Raw genomic sequence first — 20,980 nt, forward strand, 5'->3', positions numbered from 1 at the left:
TCACCCTCGTAGTTGGTTACAGTATTTTTAAATGTCGTCTTCTTTATTTCAAAATTCAAGTTCTAACAAAAAAATATATAACACCTTTAGATAATCAAAAATAACTGAAGCAATTAAGCTGGTTAACTCACGTAATAATGTTAACACAATTTCAAAAGAAGTCATGAACTGGAAATCACAAGCAAATAAATCTTAGATGTGATGACATGATAGAGTTCTAAAATGTATAGGAGCACTAGAAGTGGAAAATTATAAAAAAAAAAAACAGTTCTGGACAAGAAAAAGATGAAGGAAAATATGTTTTACAGCAATTTACTTTAACGGTCTATGAAGCCGTTAAGAAAAATATGATGTGCTATACTTTAATAATGAGATATGTGTATATATGTATTATGTAATCATTAGTAAATACTTATGAAATTAATTGATATAACACACCTTATTTTAAAGAGCGTTATTTTTTTAGCAGCAATACAATTTTTTTTTTAAATCTTCAGTTCTTAAAATAAGTAATAACAGTATAATATTTGTTAACAAATGCATTATACATACATTTATAATTCGTCCGTACACTGGATTCGAGAAACCCTCGGCATTAAAGTTAATGATCCATCGATAACGATGATTCCCATTTGTCTAGCTGATGTTCCTTGTTTTCATTTTATTTATTTTTTTTTTAGTTTTAATCGCTTTGTTTCCTGAAACCGTATCCTCGCAGTTTATTTCTATATAGTTACAATATGATAATATATTTACAATACAATGTAAATCTTTTATTAGTATATACTTATTACTTATTATCTCAAAAAGTATTAACAATCTAAATAAAGGTAGAAATTAATGCAAAACAACATGTTATTTTAAAAAAATATTATTTTTATTTTTATTTTTAACCTTTCTTATTATTAAAACGTCTATCTTTTTTGAAAGACAGTATAATTTATTATTTCAAAACGACATTTTTTTCTGAGAATTTCAATTTATAAAAATCAAATTTAAATTAATTATAGATATATATTCAAATATTAGATATACGCGCATACTAGTATAACCAAAGTTTTTCGAGGTATGTTCCTAATAGTTGTTACTTCTCCACTTAACCTAATCTATCTTAATTCTTAAATAGCATAATTGATTAATCAACCATTTGAAATCCATTTGTTATTATATATTTAAATTTTCGAAAAAATATTCTGCTTCAGAGTATGAAATTAAAAATATATCTTGTGATGATTTAGAATTAAGTTAAAAATAAAGCACAAATAATTTTTGACAGTGTTTATCTTTAAAATAATCATTCTGCACACATGCAAATTCGTACACAATGAAAATAAGTAATTTACATTATTATAATGTATATAAATTGTATGACTAGCCATTAACATAATAATGATTTATAAAATAGTTTATTTTATTTCTTACAATTTTAGTAGAAAAAATGTTATTTAAAATTTAGTATTGTGGCCTAGATTTTCGAATAAAGCTGCTGTTTAAATTTGTCAACGATCGTTGTTTACCAAAACATCCAAGTATGATCAAATACTTATACTTTAATACTTGTATATTCATAGTCAATTATCAAAGTGCCGTACAATAAAAAAATATATCATTTATCTCATACTCTTATGGATTATTTATTTTCTACGTAAATATTGGTCTAATAATATACCGGAGATTTATATATTACTATCTACAAAAATTGCTTGAAGAAATTTGGAGACACCGTGAAAATACAAAAATAACCAAGGATACAAGAAAATTTTTAAATACTTTGTCTCGAGTAACTATAGATAGTAAAAAATATATAAAGATCTTTCATTTATTTTTTTTTTTTTATGATTTGCTAAAATATATTATCAATTCCATTACACACGAATATAATAATATTATCATAAAAAAAAATTATAATTTTACTATATTTTATAACAAGCTATATTTAAATTTTTTTCAAGATAAATAATTTGTTCTAAATATGAGTTATTTTTTTATTATTGAATTTGACGTTAGATATATTGAATTGGATTCAATAATTACGAATACAATTTATAAAAATTAAACAAATCATTCATTAATTATTAATTTTTATAAAATAAAATTTGTGTAAATTATGACGTAAAAAATCGTTTAATAAATATATTACTTTAAATTTTAAAATATGTTATTTAGAATTGTCAATTATTTTTATGTGAATATAAAAATATAAAATATGAAATATATTTATAAATAATAAAATATTATCATGAATATCGTGAACTTTAATCATGTTTTAGGGACCATATTATTAAGTTATTATTGATTTATTAAATGTTTAATAATATTGTTTATATATAACTCCGCGTAAATATAAATAAGTATAGATAGTATTAAATTATAATGAATTTTATAATGTAAAAATAAGTACAAACTTACCAAGATGACTGACATGAAGCTGGGTGCTGTCATTAGTTTCTACACGAGTCATGAAATGTAACGTAGTAGGTGATTGCTCAAACTTTTATTTGTATTTTGTATTAATTAATAACATATTGGCACCTATTTCAGAATATAACTGACGCGTAGATATTATACAATGTGAAATTCCGAAATAATAATTCCCTTAGGCAAACATAATATAAATTTAAAATAAAATCCATTGTGCCACAGGTTAATTTTTACTTTTAACTATGTTTATTATCTTTCCAGACACATCGTCATAACTGAAATCTAATAAAGCATACAGTAATTTAAAATTTCAAAGTTTTTTTGATCATTTTCCTGATAGATAATTGTATTATAAAAAATATTTCAAACGTAATGCGTAACAAATAATGGTTTTTAGTTTCATTCAAATTAAAAATTTTCTCCCCGATAGCTGATACAATAAAAATACAATGTCATATTTACCTAAAATTAGATTTTTCATATTTATCTTTGCTGATGCTACGTTGAAATTAACATATCACTAATATTAACACCAAAAACAAACATGACAAAAATATCGAAAAATTTATAATATTTTACGCTTTTAGCATCAACAAATACCAGAGAATGCAAAAAACAATTTTAAAATAAAATGTTTCGCTCGACTGCGTTGTTTATAACTACCTAATATTAATTATTTTAAATTTTTATTGTTTTCTGTTTGAAATAAAAAATAATTATATTTTTAAATTATTTTGTCCAAATAACAATTGAAAATAACTCAAATAATTAATAATATTTTATCAAAATATGGTCTACGTTTTAATTTGATTTAGGTTTTATTAATAAATACTGAAAAAAAACCATGTTACAAAGATGAAGCATGAGAATCTACTCTAAACAACTAAATTGATATTGCACTAAATTTTTCATATTTTTGGTATTATATTGGATCTTATACCTAACACTTAAGTGACAGTTTTATATCAACAATATATTAGATATAACGATAAATCATCCACAAGGGTTTGAAATCAGACCACGGATTTAAGCTACACACTAACACCTATAGTTAGTAAGTAGACATTTCCTTTTGATAAAATTGTAATTGTTTTGAACATATTTTGTACCCCAATAATTAAAAATGCCAAACACTCAGACATAAAATATTATACGTCCACTCCATCATCGCCCAAAATCATAACAAATTAATTCAGTTAAAAATGATCATATATTATTTAAAAATCGAAATAATAATTAACTATAATAACTACTATTCTTATAAGTCAAAAAGACATAAAAAAAAAAAAAAAAAAAAACTAGTTTGAAATAAATTTAACCTTGGAGATAAAATCTGTGTGTGACTTTAAATGTTTTATATGTTTTTAAAAAGATATTATATATGACGCATGATTTAAAGATAAAATTTCAGTATTTTTTATCATTTTAAATTCACCTTCCACAACAAAAGTTATGTGAGCAAAGTGATTTTACCGATTTTTTTTTTTTAAACTATATTCATCAAAAGCATATTTTCTCTATGAAATGATTAACAACATTTCAAAAAAATGTATTAAAATCTTACTCATCAGTTACTTGTATAAAGTATTACGTACCACACAGATAAGTATATGAAAGGCAGTTAAAAATATTTTTTTATTTGATTTATTTGAAACCATTTAACTTAAAATACTACAAAAACAAATTAATTATACCTGCAGGCTGTAACGTTAATATATATACCTAATAATCAAATCAAACACTTAATAGTTTTTATTTCCCTCTGCCAAAAATAACATAAAAATATTACAAGCAAATGTCAAATAAAATCATTCAGATCAAGAGTAGCTTAACGTTTAAATTATCTCCGATTTTGTTGGCTCAACCATGATCGCCACATAGCAATTAAAGAAAAACTGCTATCACTAATCATGAACTTCATCATCAGTATATTATACAAATTAAAATTAAAATATTAAAATATTAATAAATATTTGTATCCACCTTTTCAATTATTTTAAAAAGTATTAAGAATCCAAAAAATTTCTATTTTCTACCAATAACCTACCTCGAAGTTAATGATCAGAACATTTTTTTTCTATTAAAGAAAATGTCTTCGAAAAGTAAACACACAAATGTTTTAATTTCTAAACATTCATAGCTCTATTCGTAATCTTAAAAATAATTTTTTTCAAAGATCAATAAAATCACACATTACTTATGATAATATCACAATAATACATTAAATGTAAGACATTTGCTTTTGAAAAAATTTATTTATAAAGCAATTTGAAACGCATATTTTTTTTCTCGTATCTACGTATTTATTACATTATTATGAGCGATTATTTATTTTTAATTTTATTTAAACGATAACAGGTAAAAATAAAGAAGAACTTATAAAAAAATGACGTTTGTTTATCAAAGACATACTCGACATAATGAAAGTATATTTAAAAACACAACGGAAGAACATTTATGTATTTTTTATTTTTTATTTTATTATTTTTGTAAATAATTATCAAAATAAACTTTTTACCTATTCACGAATACAAAACGTGTGTAAATATTTTGTTACGCTTCTGCTCGCGATTTTTAATTTAACATCATCATAAAATTTTGATACAAATATAAAATTACTAGGTTAATAGTAAACAGTGATAATTGCAGTTAATTCTAAATGTTACTAAAATAAATGTAATAAAAATATTTAACGTTTTATTTTTTTATTTACACATTAAAAAAAAAAAAAATTGTTTCAAAATGTGTAAAAATAAAATGTATTTAAGGATACAAGTTGGCTGAATATATTAATACGCTATAAAATATTAATCAAAAATTAAACAAAAAACTATTCAGTAACTGATTAATTTTTTAAATATTGTAAAATGTATAACTACCACGAAAAAATGTTTATCTATCATTTGAAGAAGTTAAATCTCATTTGAATTGAATTTCTGCAAATCATTCTTGTATATATGAAACTATATCATGAATATATTTATAGTCACTATGGTAAATAATCTTTACTGTATGCGACTATAATATAAATGATATAAAGGGATGCTCCCACACTTGTTACCAATAATTAAAATATTATTTGATAAATTATACTATTTACTAAAAAATAAAAACCATATTCTTTATTATTATGTTTATATGTACCAACAAAACTATATTACGCGAGAATAAATCTGAAAAAATATTTACATTTGTTATGTAGTTAAATAACAACCCATCATTATCAAATCAACCTTACTCAACCCTCTTTCTTTAATATTTTGTATCCTACCATAGTACCTATCGTTATATAATAATAACTATAAGGTACGATAAACAAACAATTTGATTTGATTTTTTTTTTTTTAGAGGCCTATATTAAAATATATTCGCATAATTTAATTATAGCTTATATTACTTCCCATTATTTGAAACACATTAGAATTTCACTATTATATATAAAATTGAAACAATGACGATATTGATAAAATAAAAATAAATCATTTCAATATTAAAATTATTTAAAGTAAAATGTTTTGTTTATAATTTTTACATTTATAATTAATAAATTAATAAAACATGGTTAATTAGTAAGTTATTAACAAAATATATTATTATTATTGACTTGATAGTTGATATTACATATTCAGATTATGAAATTAGAATAGACTTGATTAACATCACTTACTAAATATTCAAGCATTAATCATAAACAATTTTGTCAAATTCTTAATAGAAATTCTAATTGGACAATTTTTAGAAGTATAAATAAACACTATATTCCTTTTAATAGTCTTGTAGAAGCAGTATTTACAATCACATATAAACACATTATACTCTTTATACTTGAGTGGCCACTAGCAGGAATGTCATAATTTGGGATTTGTTTTTTTTTTTTCATCTAAATATTAGCCATGTGCTAATTTGCATTTTAGTCTTTAGGTATTGAAATTGTATTTTACTTTTAAACGAGTTTAATATTTTGTAACAAACTTAATTTTAAATAAATAGAATCTGTACACAACGGGTCTTTATAAATCGAGAATAGCACAAACATGCATATAAATTATGTCTGGACCGGTAATGCCAGCCCGTCACACTTATCTCCAGTCACGTAACAATAGTAAATACAATAAATTATATTATATTTGTCAATTTATGTATGTAGTAGGCTTATTGAACAATACTTATTTAACAAATTTAAAAACAAAATTAACATTATGTATTTTATATTATTATCATGTATGGTTATTGTGATATTGATCTTACCGGCCTGATGTGAGCACTGTGCATTTTGATAGTTTTACGCTATTCAAAAAATAAAATAATTCTTGTATGTCAAACATCACACCTTATTTGTACGTAATCATACTATGCAGTATATAGTAGCGTCTAAATATGTGAATGACCGTCGCACAACAACTGCTTCACGTGGACACGGCCGGTCGGTTATCACTATCAGTAATTAAAAAATTAAAAATTAAAAATTGATTTGCTTATTAATTTTGCTAATGGTTTAAAAATAAAACATTATTTCAATTCTAAATACACCAATTTTTTTTATAACAAATACTAGTCAGATATTCTTCAAACGACTACGTCACTATCGATGTACCAATGATACTTTTGAACGCATTTCAATAACAAAATCTTGTTAACCGTAGCATTATAAATAGGTTTTTTAACTAAGTAACTATTGTGTGTCGGTTTTTTAAATATTATTTTTTATAATTATATTAGTGTAATGCATAATAATTTTATTATTATACATTATTATGGTTGTATGTATTTCTTCCGCTTCAATGAAAATTAAAAATGTGATGAGTAATTATTGTTATTTGAACAACCATCTCGAAAACGGCCATGCAGACTTCTTTAACAAATCTACAAAGTCAATAACAGCAATAATTACCCTAAAAATATTTGTCGATGCTGTTCGGGCTTTAATTGCAACAAAATACACTATTGTTTTATTTACTTCGTTAAAATGTATTGATTTTTTAATTCAATTTTATTGGTTTATTAATGTAAAAATTATACATTTTAAGTTATGATTATATTGTACCGAAAGTACACAATAAAATATTGACCAACTAAGCTTTTGACAATTGGGTGGTTTAATATTATATTATATTGTTACATAATTCTATATATGTTTGATATAGGACATTTATTTGTATTTTATTTATGTAGAATATATCAAATAACCTAAATATTTAATTATTATTTCTAAACAAGCTGATTGCAATTTGTCCCGGTTAAGTAGGCATATGGCTACCTAAAAATCATCCGACTATAATATAGTCACTATATGATACGAGAAAATAATTACGTAAATCACGAAGCATGTACAAAATATCACAAAAAGTCATGTACAGCGTGATTTCACAGCTAATCTCTTTTTTCTCGGACAATCAATTTATATAATATTTGATTTTTTTGTATTTTAATAAATATAATTTACGCATATACTTTCAAATTTTATTTTAATTAAAACCTACTGTTTTACTATAAATTATTTCGATACTTGTTTTAAAAATGTTAATGTGTCAAATCAAAAATTCAAACGAGTAGTTTTTGAGTTAGTACTAAGGATAATAGGTTCATGAGCAGTGGCGGATTTAGGGGGGGGGGGGTGCTTGGGAGCTGAAGCACCCACCGTTCCGCGTATTTTTATTAAAAATTAGTAATAATTCGCTGAGTGACAAATTTTTGGTACGGACTACCAGAACGCGCACCCCTCACTGTGAAGAAGTAAACACCGGTTGGCGACCACGCACAAATTGTACATAATAAGTAATTTAGAACTATTATTATTAACAAAATAGCACCCACCATAAAAAAAAGTCCTAGATCTGCCACTGTTCATTAGTGAACTATGAAGATTTGAAAATTTTAGCAACTAATATTAATCCACCAACCTTTATAATTTGAAAAAAAATATCAAAGTATAATAAATACTAAATCAGATATTACATTTCTATATCAAAGTTTTGTAAAAACATTTTTAAAGACTATTATCCTTACTACAAATATTTCAATAACTGAGAACCTAATAATTAAAATTATGAATTAAATACACCAAAATTATATTTTAGTTAATTACCAATTAATTTATAGTAGAAGTTACTTAATATAAAGTTAAATAAATCTCTACAAGAATCTTTTTAAAGTGAAACTAAAATTCAAATAAATCTATTATTAAAGAAAAAAAATTGGATGAACATACTGAATTAATTGTTCTGTATTCTGTATAATATGTAAAAACTCGTGTCAATAGATTTAATTATATATATTTTAGTACTCACTGGTAAAAGCATTATAGCTCGTTAGGTAAATATAGATTTTTTTACCTATACCTACTATTTAACTATATTTCCTTTTTGAATCATACGATTAGGTATAAAACGCTTTTTTCACTTTATTTCAAATTGAATTGCGTTCCAAATGCTTGGAACAAACATTGCCTACAGCGCTAATCGTGCAGTGTGTAGAAGCCAGAAATAGTAATATTGAGAATTGCGGTGCGGAGATAATATACCGCGTACGTCATAATAACACGATTGAAAAAAAAGAACAAACGAATTTCGCATTAACGGAGGTATTTGCATTCGCGAGGTAAACCAAGAGAATACTATCAAAACGGTTTTAACAACATTATTTAATAGAATATAATATTGATTATAAGAGTTCGCATCCACCATGCGAACGCTGATTTTCGTATTTATGACGGTACAGAAAAAAATAGAATAGCCGCTATAGTGACTGTTTAATGTATATCTCTATAGGTATAATTAATGACCAATAATTATTTTACACAATAATACGGTTTACTGAACAGAACCATTGCAGAGAGGTATTTAAGGGAGTTTTCTCCGAAATTTGTAAGCGTTGTGAAAAACGTATTGAAATTAAATGTACATTCTTTGAAAAGTAAATATAAATGTTATTATTAGATTCACTAAACTAAGGGATAAATCTATTGATTTTACAATAATTATCTGGTTTCTTTTTAAACTTGTTAAAGAAAAGATTTTATCATAATATTAATATCATAACGTTCAAAAAAAATTTTACGTCTTATAGCTTATAAGTGACATGCATATTTCAACATTAATGCACTCGAGTTAACATCTCTCTCTATCTTAGATTCAAACTAGTCTTAATTTTTATTATCTTATTTTTAGACGTAGGTATATTGATGTATGTTTTTGTCTAACCTGATAAATAGCTTGATATCTTGCACTGAAATATTACATTCATTACATTTTCGTGCTCTTCAATGTCACTAGCATTATTGTCCCATATTGTTTGTAATTCCATTCCATTGTACATCATACGGTTATAATAATTCCCTTGATTGCATAGCCTGAGAATGAAAATTTTCAATTTGTTTGGTGTGAGAGATTTGTTTCCTTCAAACTATTGTTCAAATATGTTATAATATCGTGTAATTTGATTTGTTAATTATTTAAATTTTGTTTTTAAATTTTCACTTAAATTTATATAACTAACTTATTTATTGCAGTTTATAAATCATTATTTTTGCTCTGAATTAATAAATACCTATGCCAATAGCGATTATATTAATTTTAATATAGGATTGTATTACCATATTTGAACTCTCGTGGACGTATATCCTACTATATAAATAAATAAGTATGGTGTATTATATTTTTAATACAATTAGTGAAATTCGATGGGCAATTAACGGGGATAATATAAGAGCTCAAATAGTCTTAAAATAATAATAAAACTAAACCTAACAAAAAAAAAAAAAAAAATTTTTAACTAAATATGCTTGAGGAGAATAGGGTTTAAGTTATTTTTATATTGGAGAGATACCACAAACCTCCCCCTAAACACGCCTCTAGTCGATTTTATTAATTTGTACGGCTATACAATATAGGTACCTACATATACTCACTACTTATTTTATTATTATTTTACTCATACCGAAATAATAGGCCAAACAAAAAAAAAAAATTCTTTTAGTCGAACAAAAAAAAACATTCTTTGTATATACCATGTAAACTGCATTTCACGAACTATTAACTGCAATTACGGTATTCCGAACTATCTATATCTATCACAATCTGTTATTATTATTTACATTATCATAATATTAACACGTTCGCTGCGGCTTAATTTTGTATACACGCACCCCGGTGCTAGCTAAATTAAAACTAATTGAAAATAAATGACACCTTAAGACATCATCCGCACATTGGAACAACCACATTAGCCTCGAAGCGTCATCCCGCAGCAAACGTGTTAATAGGATGGCCTATATGGCTAACTTCAAATCCTTGTATGCGCATTAAACCACGTTAATAACAATCGCTTTTGTGGCGAAAAACTTATTAATAATACGAGTAGAAAACAGTGTGAGCTGTTTGTTTGTCTTTGGGAAAATGTAATGAGAATTATACAGTTTATCTATGATTAGCGTTCTGCACGGTGACCACGACTATTATATTATTATTATTATTCGATTCTTTACACGATGAACACAATATAAAAATTGAACTGCGTGAGCTGTGAGGTACGATTTTGCAATTTTATTTGCGATATAATTTTTTCTGACATAAACCCTTTTTGAAGCAGTAAAAACGATGGACAGGTGGACAGGAACAACCGTGTTTTCGATTTGAAAAAAATACTCCTATAACATTAGATATTTTAAGAACAATAAAAAAAAATATTTGTCTTCAATTACTGGCCTAATCCATAAAAAAGTTCATATGATGAATTTCTTATAACAAGTATTATAGCAACGTACAAAATGTAGGTACCTACAGGAAAAAAAAACAGGCATAAAAACTAAATGAGTGTTTGAAATAAATGAATTTCTGTTTTTGAAATTCTAGCTGTTCCAGAATTTTCTGTGCTCACATTTTAAAATACAATTAAAAAGTTTAAAATCGATTTTAAAAAATCGACCAGTTATTTTAATTGAACAAAAACATTAAGTTGTAGAACTAAAAAACGATGTTCTTTGTATTCACTAAGAAATAACTAACAACCTCTATATGTCTCTTTGTAATTCAAATTTTTTTCAACAGTTTTTTAATTAATAAACTTATACATGACTACCTATATAACTACGTGTATGAGAAAACGCACTAAATTATGATCAATCATCAATTCATTCACTGGGATAGTGCATTATTGAATGTAGTTTATTATACCGCGTGTTAGTGACTGTACGAATTAATGAAAGTTGTATTATAGGCTCAATTTACACAAACAAAAAAAAAATAAATTCAAAAACTGTAGGTACGCATAGCTAATTTAGTTGAATGTAATACGTTTTCTGACGAAAACACGAAAATTTGAATTTACGGCCACACTTGTCAACAGCACCGGATCTTGTATTCAAGGAAATTACATTTTAACTGGACCTTCCCCCTCCAAAGCTTTTATAACACACCACGGAGTATACCAAGAAGAAAATGAATATAGAAATACTTGTTTTCCTCCCTTTTAGAATAAATTGTATTTTATAAGGAGTTTTACTATTTTTTGTTCTGACAAAAAAAAACAATGACTTATAGGATTATATTCTATTCTTCCTTACATTTATTTTTAACACCTACAGTACTGAATTATAAAATATATAATACAATACATTCAATTTATTTTTAGCGTGTTCATATTTTAATTAGAAAATCACAAAAATCAAATGGTATTTAATTCTAGTGTATGAGTATGTAAGTATATAGAAAAATAAAAAATATATCACTGATTACTTTTTCTAGTTATTATTATTTTTAAAGATTACTTTAATGTTCTATGTTTTTTTTTTTTATATATATATGTATTGAAATTAATTATATAAACCTTTAAAAGAAATCTCACTTCTTATACATCAACTCTTATATATAGGCGTCCGAACTATAGGCCTTCGGGCCTACTCCCGGACATAAGCGCCATATGATAAAAAAAAAAAACTTATTTTAACACAGAAATAAATTGATTCATTAAGTTCAAATGTTTACAGAATTATTATTTAATGCAATTTAATAAAGTAACAATTTAAGAGCTAGATTTTAAAATTCTTGCAGATTTATATTTCATAGCTAATATCATTGGGTATATGTATATAAATATATTAAAAATATATTATATTTATACATTTTATCATATAAGTACATTTAATGATTTAATCTGTAGAGTAAAAAACGTCAAATATTGATACGCTAATACTTAGGTAAGCAGACCAAGATTTGATGCATACGAGACATTTGCAGATATACGTGAAATAATTTTTATATTGAAATGCATATCTATAATTCAATACATAGGTACTCAGTGTAAATTTCGGAGCAAACACTTCAATCTAATACATCCTATCCAAATATGTTATTCTAAGTTACGTAGTTTATTAACTGTTTCAAGATTCTCATAACAATTTTCAACCAAAAAACATATTATGAAATATACTTAGCGATATAAACTGATAGATGATATATAATGATATTTTATGGAATTAAAATTTAGCATACTCATGATAGTAACCTACGCGACACATAATTTACAGTAGAGTGATTACTCATTTGCCTACCTTTTTTATATTTAAGCTTAACTGAATAAAAATTGAAAAGTTAATGAAGTAATTCGATGTCTAAAAAACGAGTTAAACGTACATACCGGTTTAAAGTCTGAGGAACCATATAAAGAAACGGTCTGCGTGAACTTAAACCCCCAATAAGTATTTCAATTGTTACGAAAAACAAGATAAATATTAAATTTTTCATGAGAGATGCAGCTAAAATTACATAAAATATAAAAATTTCAAAATGTTGATGAATATTTATAGACGATTGCATAATTGAACAAAAATATTAAAATATTGTATTGATATAATATTACTATGTTTTTTACATTATTATATTACAAAAAGCCGAATTACTATAGCTTTCAATATATAATAATAAAAATATAGCCATCTACCGGCAGTATCATACGGACAAGCGATTCAGATTAACGGCCTTCCAGAGCGCATCACACGAATAAAATACAATTTTCTCATCGCTTCTTAATTTCACAGAGGTTATACCCTACTTGATTCTCATAATACATATCTAAATGTAATTAAATATTATTTACAAATATATTGTGTTTTAATAATGATTTGTGTGCATTAGATGTGATGTCAGAAAACTATGAGTACAAAAAAAAAGAGGAAAATAAACAATTTTTTTTAGAAAATGGCCCACTGTCACTTTTTGCCTGTTTTTTTTTTTAATACTCAAATATTATGCTTTTTTAGTTTAGAAGGATGTTTAAAAAGTCGTTAGAAATATGCTTAAACGTTAGATGCACTTTTTCTTTATCTTTTTATGTAATCATTAGTATGATTTTCAAAAATTTTACAAAAAAAGGCTCCGAAAACCAGTTTTTTTTTTTTTTTTAAACACGTTTCATGCAATATCTAAGTGAAGGAATAAGTTTTGAACTTAGAAATTTCATATCCACCATTAGATGTGAATGTGTGATTCGTTTAATATATGTATAGTTCAATACTTAATATAGGAATGAGACAATTTACAATATTTTAAGTAAAGTTTTAATGAAAAATACAAAGTTGATATTGAAATGATTTAAACTTATTTTGAAAAATTTTCTTAGATATTGAACTAAAAAAAATATGTATAAAAAACTAATTTTACATTTTACTTTAAAATAGGTGGTTTACTTCTTTTACCGCTAGGAGCAAATGCTCCTTTTGCACTTGGATTACCGCGGCCCTGGTCTTTAATATAAACTTAAGAATCTAGATAGAAATAAATCTACTGTTTAGACTCTTAACTCTACAGATTATAAACTGGATTGAACTTTCAATATAACTTTTAAGCCGTGGTTACGAACATTGCACCTATAGACATTTGTTTTGAAATAAATATGCGAATAAAATCTTTTGTAATTTTTTAGACAAGTATAATAATTAATTAATAACTACTAACCATTATTAAATATTCAATCATATCCATATTTTGTAATTTATAAAATAGAGTTAAACATTATGATTGTAGGCATTTGTTGAACTCTGGGGAGGTGAAAATCCATAATAGTATACGTCATAATTAAATACCGATATTAGGTAATAGTTCATAACAATTTTTGTATCAACGCAAATGACATAGATTGATAAACACGTTAGATAACTTAGTACCGTTTCCAAGCCAAATCACGTAGACTAACGACTAACGCCATCTCTTGTTGAATATAATTCCTAGTAACACAAAAAAAATTTGAGTCAGTTATTTTACCAGGACTTTAATACATGTAGGTATTCACTACGTTTTCAACAGAAAAAGAAAAATTGTGTTTTTTTTTTTTACTCGGTACCATTCCCCCCGTGTCAACGACCAACGTCACCATTTGTGACTTAGCTATATATTAATATCGTCGTCAAACATTACAGATGATTGTACTAAACGCCACCTGAAATTTACCAACTAATAATTTAATGAATACCTACTCAAATACGTACAGTCTATATTACCTTATCCAAGGTCTGCATACACGCAACATCACACCCTCCCCACCAATGGTTGTTGCGTACGAAGTTTACGAGTCCAAGACGAACCAAGTACCACGCGGAAACGGTTCTTAGCAGAAAACATAATATAAGTATTAAGTTGGTAATGTGTACATAACAGCTCAATTAAAATAGATTTACACGTACATATTATATTTTGAATGTTAATAGACTACGTCCTGGTGACGCATATAATACTATTACGTGTATAGTCGAAAAAAAATATAATATTATTAAATTGATGTTTATCGGGGGAACACCTATCGTACATAACATATTATGTATAGTTTATAAGTATAGGTAAAGTGATTGCTTTAAATTAACAGTGTAAGGGAACTGCAATGCGCGCGCAGTGCCTCAGTAATTGTTCGGTCAGTTAACAGAGTACATAACATCTTGTTGTACATGTCGTTTTAATTAATAAATAATATAATAATAATAATAATAATAAAGACAATTATTAATTGTTACCTATTCCACGTAAATAATCTGGAGAACGTGTACACATTCTATACGTATTAGTATATCCGGTTCACATTTTTTGGTATTTTTATTTATTTTTTTTTTTTTAACTTTTTCATACGACCACGATGATCGCGACGATTACGGAAATTTCTTGCGATCGTGATCATCTCACGTCTATCCGAACAACTCAATTTTATTGTATCATTCCTATAAACATTATTACTATACACGGCTATATATACTATTTGCATACTAATTATATTATGCTCTTCGAGCTGCAGTATAATGGCTGATGATCTGGACAAATACATCGACAGCTATTCCAGACAACGGTGGCAGGTTTTCGTCTTGTTGTTGATGGTGAGCACACCCGGGATATTCAATGCCATACAGATATCGTCGTACGTGTTCCTAGTTGACAAACCTTCGTATTGGTGCGATGTACCAGATCTAAAATTGGCAGGTTGGAGCGACCAGACGATCATTAATATTTCCACGCCGTAAGATTAAATAAGCATATTTTTTTAAGTTAGATAACCCATAATGAATCAAGTAGGTACACATATATATATATATTTATACTACAGTCACTGTAGGTATATGGACAGTATGATTATACTTCTGTTTATAAGTATATCTGTAAATCAATGTGATATTATACGTAAGACTATTCAAAGCTAGTACAGAATTTCAAGTCTGACTGGTTTGAAACAAAAAATACTACTATAAGCCAAGACTAGGCAAGTTAGGCAGATATCTAAAATAACTGTATAAAAACTTGAATTATCATCGTTAGGTATTATTATTTTTTTAAGAGCCTTACAACTCTGCAATACGTAGTGATCGGTGGTTAGTGGTCAAAGTATAGATGACGAGTACCCATATGTGTATTTTAATCCCGATTTCAGTATTGCTATTAGATTTGGATCACACATCAAATATATTTCCATTTTTTTTTTTTTTTTTTTTGTTTTATTTTAATAAAATAAGACATTCTTAGCCTATGGCTATCTATATCGACTATATCTATGGATGTATTTCCATTAATACGTTAGTTATATATATATATATATCAAAAAAAAAGTTAATATAGTGACAATGCAACATCGAGGTCAAGTCTTTTTTTAGTCAAACACCTAGCTTCACTTCTACTTTAATGAGTAACAATGATCTATTATTTTTGCGCTCAACACTTAATCAATTGTAAAATTGACTTCTTGTGCGATGTCAGCACTTGACACGATTTCCCATAAACGGTTATTTATTTTATGGTGTTAAAATTGTTTTAATGAAATATATATATATTTTTTTCCAATTGTAGTTAAATTTTTAACAAAAATAGAAGTATGATCATTTTATTGTTGATATTGATATTATTTTTTTACTATAATGGTAAATTCCTAAGGACAAATTTTTAAATAAATCACTTTTAAACATTTTAATCTACACCTGCACTGCTGTTCTAATATTTAACACTTACTTAAATAATCTAACAGAGAAATATGAAATAACTCTGCAACTACGAGTATAGAAAGACAATATGTAGGCACTTTCATAACCGTACAAATTATTGATTTATATTAATTTTTAGACATCAAAATTATTCATCAGACAAAATTGAAGAATGTTCTTATTACGACCGAAATTATTCAATATTTGCCAAAAATGGTTATAATTGGTCAATGAATAATTTAGAAACTGCCAATTCTAAACCTTGTCAGTATTATGAATATAGTAACAGAGAATCTGTTGTGACTGAAGTACGTAAATATTTTTTCAAATCAATAATAATATCTGAAATTAGATACCTATAATATTTTATTTTACTGTAATCTGTAAAATGTTTTAGTGGGATTTAGTTTGTGATAATGTAGCGAAAAAGTCAAATATTCAAGCTGCTTTGGCTTTTGGAAAGTTTTTTGGTGGACTATTATTTGGTTCAATTTCAGATGTATATGGCAGAAAATTTGCTTTCAATTTGTCAGCTTTTATTTACATGCTCTCGGGACCATCTGCTGCATTTATTGATTCATATGTATTATTTTTAATTGCGAGATTCTTGATAGGTGTAGCTGGATCTGGAATTTATGAATCATCGTATACAATATGTAATAATAAAATAGATTAATTTTAAAATTTTAAATAAATAATACTCTATGTTAGTAAAGTTTAAACTTTTTGTTAATTATAGTGACTGAGCTGACAAGTGGTAAAACTCGTACATTACTTTGTCTTTTAATGAATATGTCGTATCCAATTGGTTATGTTTTGCTATCAATCATTGCTTATTATGTACGGCCTTGGAGAATATTGCTTTTAGTTTTGTCTTTGCCCATTTTTGGATTGTTGATACAATGCTGGTAACAATTAACTACTACAAGATAATAATTTACTTTTTATTTTACACAAGTTTATAAATATTTAAATAATATGTGAATGTTTATTTCATTTTTTGTCTAATAAATAATTACTAATATTAATGTAAATATTTACGCAATACTTAGGTTTCTACCTGAATCTCCTAAATGGTTGATTTCTCAAGGTAGAAAAAAACAAGCTCTGATAATAATGGCTAAACTTGTTCCAACTGTAGTTGGTGCAAACACTGATAATGATGATCAAGATAATGTACAAATTAAGAAGGTTTGTCAATTAAAATTTTTTAATTGAAATCATTAATTTATTATTTTTATTTTTATTATTAATTAGTTAAAACTTTTAAGTACTTAAAATACTGGGTAGAGAACCAACGTTTTTCTGTGTTTAAACCCTTCAATTGTTTAAAAATTAAATATTTTTAAAGTTATCCCACTTATTATAACTAATTACGTAATCGTTCCAAACTCAATTTTTTTTCATATTAAAATTCTCAGATAAATAATCTGCTTAAAATTAAAGTTGCATAATGTCGTTTAAAAAACAATACATATTTTTTTTTAATATTTTATTTTGTAATAACTTAATAAATTATATAAAAACAAGTATATTTTCAAAAATCTTAATACATTTCGAAAAATTTCGAGTACTTAAGTATTTACTTTGTATATGATGAATTACCTTGTATTGTATGAAAATAGTTAGTAATTGCATTATTATATCATACAGTTTTATTTATAATTTACACTATACTATAACATATTATTTACATTCATTAATCTTATATTTTTTGGGTAAATTTTTAATGATCACTTTTATAAATAAATATATTTTGTTCAAAAAAAGTAGACAAAAAAGTGTAATGGAAAATGTATGGAGTTTTTATCAGCTTATACGTTATTGTTTTCTACTTCGGATTTGACAGCAAAAACAGTTATTTCTTCATTTTGTGGATTATCTTGTGGCTTATCGTATTACGTTATTGGTAAGTTGGATCAGAAAATAAATAGTATATGATATATCTACAATGTAAAAAAATAAACGTATTTTATATTTTATTGATTTATTATAATCTTAAATATTCTAAAATAAATACTGCACATAAATTCTTAAAATATTTTATCATTTTTTAAAGAAAACTTATTAATTATACCATTTTTTTATTAATTAGCATTGAATGGGGATAATATAACTGCTAATCGTTACGTATATGTTGCATTAAACGGAGTTGTTGAAGGTGTATCATACGCGTTTACTGTTCCTTTATTACTTTATGTTGGACGCAAGAAAGCAGTTTCATCCTTTTTTTTCATATCAGGAATATTGCAATTGATATTATTGGCGATTCCACGGGGTAATTCAGGATATTAAATATATTTAAAACATTAATTGTTTTAGCTATTATAAAATAATATATAATTCCTATTTAATTTTTTTGTTCTCAGAAAAAGCATACATTTTATTATGCGTGACCTTGATTGCGAAATTTTTTGTGAGTGCCTTATTTTCAATCATTATACTCTTCGTATCAGAATTATATCCAACTACAATTAGAAATACTGGAATCGGAATGTCATTGACTTTTTCTCAAATAGGATCTATTATTGCACCATATATAGTCGAACTTTTGGTATATACAAATAATGACAAGTGATAATCGTGCATGATTACGATATTTAATTACATATTTAAAATTACATTTTTTAACATTTCATTGATATTTTTTATTATTAAAGGGAGGTAAAGCATGGTATATTCCAAGTACTGTATGTGGAATATTTGGTATCTTTGTTTCAAGCATGGTTTTGGTGTTACCCGAAACAAAGAAGGCAGTACTATCAAATACTCTAGAAGATATAAAAAACACTAATTCTATAAAATTTAGCAACTGTTTTAAATTTTAAGTGGCTTTCTCAATTTGATTTTTTTTTTCCTTAAACTACAATTGATTTTTGTACACACTTATTTTTAGTGGCGATCGTTTAATAAAACTTTTAAATTGTGTAAATACATTTATTATAGTTATTTAAATGTATTTTATTAGATGGAAAACCATAATGATATACATTTGAATAATTATTTACTAAAAAAAAAAAAACTACTTGCCTATACTGGCTATACTTAAATTACTGTTTAAGAACTGTCGAGTAATTTTGGTAATGAATAAAATATATTCATTTTATTATTACTACTATTTATTTAATTTATTTCATCATATCCAATATCTATACCAAGAAAATTGTTCTGAACAACTAATCCTATCAATTCCTCCGAACATCTAAACGCATATTATATCTGAACAATAATAATAAGTAATGACCTATTTAGACATTTTTGAGTCCAAAATAATCATACACTATACAACCCTGATGTTCAGTTAAACCACCAATTATCAAATACAAAAACTTACTAAAGTTCATTCTTATGTCTCAAACATTACACTCTATACAGAAGTCGCCAACCGGTGGTCCATAGTAAGAATTTGATGGTCCACAGAAAAATGTGAACATTATTTGTAATGTTGTGTTTATAATAGTAATATACAAAAGTATTGTATAATGTCGCTGTACGTAGGTTCAGTTTACAACAAATAAGAATAAACGAAAAATAATCGTGTTATTATCATTCTGTGCAATAAAATAGATAGACCAAATATCGTTATCGCAATACGTTTTAAGACACCAATGATTCGAATCCAGTCTTCATTTTAACTTTTGTTTTTTTCTTTTTATAATCATTCTAATCAATAATAATTAAGTTAACTTAAATAATTTTGTTATAAATAAAAAACCGCTTTATTTATATATTATAAAATATGCGTTTATTTATTTATTTTTTTTAATTTGGCATTCAAGACTTATGAGTATAAATGGTCCGTGAAGTCTTAAAGGTTGCCAACCGCTGCTCTATAATGACTTCTTAATTCCAACAGTATCATACATAATCAAAACAATCTATGAACTTAATCCAGTCAAGTCTATTTAACTATCCTCTACTCTGAAATTTAGTTCTTAACAAAAAAATAAACAATACTGGACCATTTAAATATTTAAAAACCATTTTTCGTTGCCGTGAAGTTTCATCACTAGATAAATTCTTCCTTCAATTTTTAAAAAACAAAAAAAAAATTATTTAATTTAGTCATAGTTATACGTATACATATTATATAAACTATAAGCAGTGGCACAGTGC

At 25.5% G+C, this 20,980-nt stretch overlaps 1 protein-coding gene across 4 annotated transcripts; it reads left to right on the top strand.

Annotated features, from left to right (window-relative positions):
• The first annotated feature begins 15,302 nt into the window (after window positions 1–15,302).
• Window positions 15,303–19,821, top strand: LOC112597396 (solute carrier family 22 member 16-like). Of its 4 annotated transcripts, none has more exons than XM_025343437.1 (10): window positions 15,303–15,491; window positions 15,688–15,912; window positions 17,004–17,172; window positions 17,262–17,520; window positions 17,604–17,772; window positions 17,917–18,055; window positions 18,638–18,773; window positions 18,960–19,142; window positions 19,234–19,418; window positions 19,525–19,821. In XM_025343437.1, exons 2-10 carry the CDS (start codon window positions 15,698–15,700, stop codon window positions 19,690–19,692), a joined length of 1,623 nt encoding a protein of 540 aa, XP_025199222.1. In that variant the 5' UTR covers window positions 15,303–15,491; window positions 15,688–15,697; the 3' UTR covers window positions 19,693–19,821. The 4 variants fall into 4 exon arrangements, with proteins under 4 accessions (XP_025199222.1, XP_025199221.1, XP_025199223.1 ...); XM_025343436.1 differs by having other exon boundaries at window positions 15,694–15,912; XM_025343438.1 differs by lacking the exon at window positions 15,303–15,491 and adding an exon at window positions 15,500–15,610 and having other exon boundaries at window positions 15,694–15,912.
• Window positions 19,822–20,980: the final 1,159 nt, after the last annotated feature.

Source organism: Melanaphis sacchari, unplaced genomic scaffold, assembly GCF_002803265.2.
Source record: "Melanaphis sacchari strain LSU unplaced genomic scaffold, SCAv2.0 Contig40_pilon_pilon, whole genome shotgun sequence".
Lineage (NCBI taxonomy): Eukaryota > Metazoa > Arthropoda > Insecta > Hemiptera > Aphididae > Melanaphis > Melanaphis sacchari.

Coding starts and splice junctions, on each gene's coding strand:
- LOC112597396 (XM_025343437.1), top strand. CDS start 15,698: ATGGCTGATGATCTGGACAAATACATCGACAGCTATTCCAGACAACGG. Junction 18,774..18,959: donor CTTATCGTATTACGTTATTG/GTAAGTTGGATC, acceptor TTTATTAATTAG/CATTGAATGGGGATAATATA. Junction 19,419..19,524: donor CATATATAGTCGAACTTTTG/GTATATACAAAT, acceptor TTATTATTAAAG/GGAGGTAAAGCATGGTATAT.